Here is a 6,000-nt window from a genome sequence, read left to right on the forward strand (position 1 = left end):
CCACTAATAAGTAAGGAAGCCACAGTCTCCAAAATTAATTTGGCAATCCCAAATTAATTATTATTATTATTATTTAAAGTGAGCACTGAATGCAGCAACAAAGGCTGTATGGGCTAATTTAACTCATTGTTTTGGAAGGATGATGGGAGTTCTTTGTTCATTTCTTGAAGATGATGTCGATGTTGTCCCTCCCTCTTCCGCCACTCCCTCTTTCTCCATCTCCCATGAACTTGTCAACAACTAATGGCATACAGTACGACAGACTGAGAGGAAGGGACACCAGAGTTCTTGTTGATGACAACTCTTGGAAAACCTGCTTGGCCAAACTGCAGAGGCTCTTAGGGAAAGTACAGATCATCTGCCCAAGATGATTTAGTCAGCAGGCAGAGTGTTTGTTTCATTTCTTCTGACCCACCATTGAAGTTGGAGAAAATATGACTGTCCCTCCCATGACTTCACTCCACTCTTAGCCCTTGACTTTGCTGCTGAAGCTCAAATCCTTCCTCCAATGGCAATCTCTGCCCTTCTCCCAGCTCACCCTTTAGAAATGCAGGGAGGTCATCCCTTGGTGATGCTCTCTGCCAGAACAGTAGAAGAGAAATGAAAGGAATGTGGCTATTGTTCTTTGAAACCTCTCTCTGAATAAGGTGAATAAAATTTCAGTTTCTGGAAGGAATTGTGATATGGTTTGGCTGTGTCCCCACCCAAATCTTACCTTGAATTCTTACGTGTTGTGGGAGGGACCTGGGGGGAGGTAATTGAATCATGGAGGCAGGTCTTTCCCATGCTATTCTTGTGATAGTGAATAAGTCTCATGAGATCTGATGGTTTTAAAAATGGGAGTCTCCTTGCAAACCACTCTTCTCTTGTCTGCTGCCATGTGAGATGTGCTTTTCGTCTTCCACCATGATTATGAGGCTTCCCCAGCCATGTGGAACTACAAGTCCAATTAAACCTTTCTTTTGTAAATTGCCCAGTCTCAGGTATGTCTTTCTCAGCAACATGAAAACGGACTAATACAGATTGTTGACGGAACTAGAAAAGAGTGGTTCCACCCATGAGTTAGACTACCAGTCAATAAATGCCGCAAAGAATAGTGTTTATTGAGTTTTCCAAGTCAGTAGTCTTCACTAAGTTTTCCAAGTCACAAAACCTTGTTCAAATGAGAGTGCCTTCCTTCAAATGAGAGTGTCTTCCTTCCTTGGTTACTTGCGTTTTTAAAGAATAAGAAAAACACAACTGAATGAGGGGATCCTGATCTTTTACTCTTCCTATATTCAGAGTCAAATCCAGTAAGATCTGAGAACTGGCTCTAGGCTTTCTTTATCTATACACCAGAAGTGAGTGCCACTGGTCTGCACCAGTGACATGGTGTTGCTAGTCCTTTCCCCCAACCTAGATGCCAGAGGCTCTCACACTCTGTGCTGCTAGCCCAGGGGGATCACTGCTTTCCAGTGTGTACAACTTGGGGCACCTTGCTTTCCTGTCTCCCTTCTCTCTCAGGAATCTGTAATGGTCCAGGTGACCTTCATCACCTGCTCTGTTTTCCCTCTCCTTTGACTGGGGCTAAGTGACAACGATAATGGCCTCCTGACTTTCTGAGGGAGGTGGAGAAATGGAGCATGAGCTCACCTGGAGGTTAATTAGGTGATGTGTGCAACTGACAGTCTGCATTTTCCCAAAGGATAATCCTGTGTCAACATGAACTGAGGGCATTATTGTCCTTGCCTTTATTACACTACGGCTACTTCCATCCAGGCATAATTGGTCACATCTAATATCCTTTTCAGTTCAACATAACAGCTGCTTCTACCAGTTCAGAAGCGGCACTGGAAAGGGAAATATCCAGTCAAGCACATTATTTGTCATTTAGTGATGATAAATGACAAGCTTTAAAGAAACTTGATTTGATTTGTCTTTCAAACCTGCCAACTCTATGATTTTTAAAAGGCATGCATTTCCACTAAAATATTATGCATTTTGTCTGTTTCTTTTTGGTGCTTGCTCACTTTGAACATTTATCCAATTCATTCATTCATTCATTTATTCATTCATTTGCTTGACAGATATTTATGGAGGACTCACTGTTCTAAGTGCCAAAGATAAAATAGGGAGCAAAACACACCACACTCTGCCCTCTTGAAGTTTAGAGTCTCACACTAACAGTAGCTGTGCTCATCCAGACCCTCTCTTCTTTCTAACTTAAGTATCCTTTGTGCTTGATCCATAGGAAAGCTGGTCTCATCCTTTCCCAGCTTGGGGACCTCAGCAGTTGGTGCAATGGACTCCTTCAGGAACCCAAGATAAGCTTGCGGCGCAGCTCACTCAAGTACCTGGGGTGCCGCTACAGCGAGATCAAACCCTACGGACTTGACTGGGTGGAGCTCAGCCGGGACCTCAGGAAGACGTGTGAGGAGCAGACCCTGAGTATCCCCTACAACGACTATGGGGACAGCAAAGAGATCTAGCTCCATAAGGCCAGGGAGCTGCTGCCAGAATGAAGTAGGAAAGAGGAGGGATCCATCTGGGTTGGTCTGTGGATTTTTAATATTTTTTAATGGAACATTAAAACCTCCACAGCAACATTGAAACCAGGGAGAAAGTGATCCTTGCTCCCTGCAGAACTTCTTCAGTATGATGTTCTCCATCTGCATGATTGGGAAATCTGCCAGCCAGTGGCTTCATGCAGTGCCATATTTCTTTAGAGGATTACTTTGGGGTTTGCTTTGCCATTAATTTGTTCCATTCATTTTTTTCCCCGAGAAGTTTACCAAAATGCTCAAGAGCTCTGCCGTGCTCCCCATGAAAAGTCTATTAAGTAGGCACTCTGTGCTCACTCAGTTCCTAAATCCATTGCAACTGGGAACAGAGGTGAGGCCAGAAAGTTGTTAGGCCTGCCTCAGGCCCCACCCTCAAACTTTCCTCAGGAAGCATCTCACTCTGGGAGCCTTGGCCCTGCTTACAGAGAAAGACAATTAGAAAATTGGGGAAGGTGGCCCTTGTCTGTGCCTCCTGGTTTTCTTCCTAGGCCTTGCTATCACTATTTCCATACCCGAAAGGTGAAACCAGCTTTCATTATAGGCCCCAGTGGGCCACTTGGGTTTTGAGATCCTTCCTTATTTTAAGCCAGGGCTGGGATTAAATCTCCCTCTGTCAGATCTCTGTCCCTTCCTCTGAACAACGTGATCTTTGAGAGGGAACAAGATGCCATCTGTCAAATGCACCTTCAGAAAAGTCTACCTGGGAGACTAGTTAGCAGTCCACATTCTAGAAAAGACTTGGAGTTTATTGTTTTTTAAAAAAACCCATGCTTCCTTTGGATAGACTTCTCCAGCCTACCAATATATATCCATGTGCCTGGATTATCTTTAACCCCCACACCTCTTACCTTGGACAGGTAAGGCTTGGCCAATGTCTGATCGGGTCCAGGAGGGGTCAACAGTGTTACAGTGAACTAAAGCTATTATTGATCACAAAAAACTTCTGTTCATCCCCATCTTGGTAAATTTGCTTGTGTTGCTAGTTTTGCAAATCATTTCTCTGATGAACCTAAGCAGGAGGATTCCACCATGGTCACTGCCCATCCAGTCGCTGGGATTCTGTGTAGGGAAGCACCACTGATTGCAGTTAAGGTCTAGAGCATTGTTTCCATCCCACAGCCCAAGCATTGGCGTGGTCACGAATGGTGGCCCAGCCAACAGGAAGCCCAGCCTTTCAGAAAGAGCCTGGCAAGGCCCTGTTGACTAACAATGGCCTTAGCTGTCCCACACAACTCAGTGGCCTGAACACACACCTTCAGCAACCATGCTTTTGACCAGGGCTCCTCATTTGGAAACATATGAGAAAGGTCAGGAAACAGATGCAAGACCTATAAGGCTAGTCATTGAGCTATATTGGTTTTTTTCTAAATAGTAATAATGACAGATAACATTTATTGAGTGCTTGCTGTATGCCAAGCGCTGATGTAAGCACTTTAGGTATCATTGAATTCTCACAGCAACTCCTGAGGAAAGTGCTATTCTTGTCTCCATTTTAGTGTTGAGAAAAACGAGGCAAAGAGAGGTTATACAACTTGCCCCAAATCCCTTGTGCACTGTAACTCACACTGAGTTTCAGTGTGAGTTCAGGCTGTTGGTCTCCAGGGCATAGGATCTTAGCTACTCTGGGATACCCCGTTCTGTTTTCAGTATTATCTAGCACACAACTGTCCAAGCTCTCAGCCCCGCAGGGAACCTGCCCAGAGAGCTTTACCTTTCCCAAGCATCTGTGGCATGGACGTGTCCTCTGTGCAGTGGAAGGAGAAGGGGCCAAAGTGCGCCCTTAGCCTTTGGACTAGAGCACCCTTAGGACCCCTAGTTCCACTGCACATGGCCCTCCTCCCCACCTTCATGAGTGGGAAGGAAACCTGTGATGAGGCTGAGATAAAGCACAGGGTGGTTTCACTCTCCTCGCTCCTTCTGTCCAAACACTGAAGGATTTATTTCAAACTCTCTGATGCACCTGCCTCAGAGATTCCCCTACTTTCAAAGCAAAGATCAGCTGAAAAATTGGCTGTCCCACCTGTGGCAAATGCTGGAGCCTCAGTTAAAGTGCCTCAAGGGGCAAATATTTCACCATTGCCAGAGAAGATGTGACAGGCCAATCGGACAGGGCCCAGAGCATCTCTTTGCTGCTACTGTTTTGCCATCCTTCTATTCATGTCCGTGCAGAACACAGTGTTTTAAGCTTGAGTGAAAGGAGGGTAAGGCTGCTGATGCCTTCCTGCCCAGAAGTGGGTGATGTGGGAGTTGACAGGCCAGGGAGAGGGTGAAGCAGGTATCAGAGTCACTCCTCTGCACCCTCTCCTTCTGTTTTTATTTTAGGCACACTATCTTCCTCTCTCCTATCTTTCCCTCAGTCTCCCAAGTTCCTGTACCTTCTTTATCTTTTACTTCCTCTTTCTGTGACCCTCCTTTTTTGGCCTCCTCTTTCCCCAAGATTTTCTTCTTCCTGTTTCCCCTTGAGTTCTCCCCACTGAATGTGTGTATGTATGTGCACACACACACACATGTGTGCACACACAATGCACACAACTCCTATGACTGGCTCCTACTTACATTCAAGTTAAAAAGGCTGATATTAGCGGGGCAGGGGAAAGTCTTAGGATGGTTGTACAATTGACTGGAGGATTTTTTCCCCTTGGAAGATACTGTTGATCTCAACCTGCTGACTTTTCCCAATGCTTGCCCAAAGGAACCCGTCCTGGCTAGAAAGGGTGATGATACCCGACCAGTATTCAACCTCGAGTTTTCAAGCTGCCAAACAGGTCTTAAGGGAGGTGCTTATATCCCACCAACACTCTCCCAGCTCCCATGTCCCCAAGACCGCTGGAGTTTCCTCTTGAATGTACATGAACCGCTGTAATAGCATTAGACTTTTAATTGAGTGTGCAATCGTTTTCCATGGAGTTTGGTCCGTTCATTATTTTTTAGTTAACTACACTTCTTGATATTCAAATGTTCTATTAAAAGCTGAGTATGAAGAAAAACACTTTACTACTGTAGAAGGAAGAAAGAGTATAATGTGACCATCTTCAGGTATAACAGTGTTGTTTAAAAGAGAATTATTGTATGATTATAAAAGATGAAATAATTAACTGAATAATAAAACAAAGCTATTAGTAAGCAGTGGGTATGTGGGTGTTGTGTCTTTCAGTAATCTGAGTGAACTGGTTAGACTCCTCAGGGAACTTATTAAGGTTTTAAATGTTACACTTCAGATTCCAGACATAATGGGCCTTATAGTCATCATTCTAGCTGGAAAAAAAGAGAATCAAATATTTCATAGCAAATTATAAACTTATCATTAAATAGTAGTGAGTCCCATCTTCTCTCTACAACCTTCTCCAAATAAGTAGCCGGTGAAATGTATTTGTTGCACAGCTGCTATATTCTAGATACTACGCATGATGCAGAGGATACAGGCTTGTTCTCTATCAGAGAGTGTGGCATCCTGTGGGGA

The 6,000-nt window shown here is 44.4% G+C and overlaps 1 protein-coding gene across 2 annotated transcripts in view; it reads left to right on the plus strand.

Moving 5' to 3' along the window:
• The window catches only part of ASTN1 (astrotactin 1), a 306,051-nt gene extending 300,385 nt beyond the window's left edge, over nt 1–5,666 (plus strand). For both annotated transcript variants that reach the window (XM_030823936.1, XM_030823937.1), the window contains exon 23: nt 2,231–5,666. In XM_030823936.1, the coding sequence (XP_030679796.1) occupies nt 2,231–2,468 (238 nt within the window). In that variant the 3' untranslated portion in view covers nt 2,469–5,666. The remainder of the gene's footprint in view (nt 1–2,230) is intronic.
• The last annotated feature ends 334 nt before the right edge of the window (nt 5,667–6,000 follow it).

This window comes from Nomascus leucogenys, chromosome 12 (assembly GCF_006542625.1).
Source record: "Nomascus leucogenys isolate Asia chromosome 12, Asia_NLE_v1, whole genome shotgun sequence".
Taxonomy (NCBI): Eukaryota; Metazoa; Chordata; class Mammalia; order Primates; family Hylobatidae; genus Nomascus; species Nomascus leucogenys.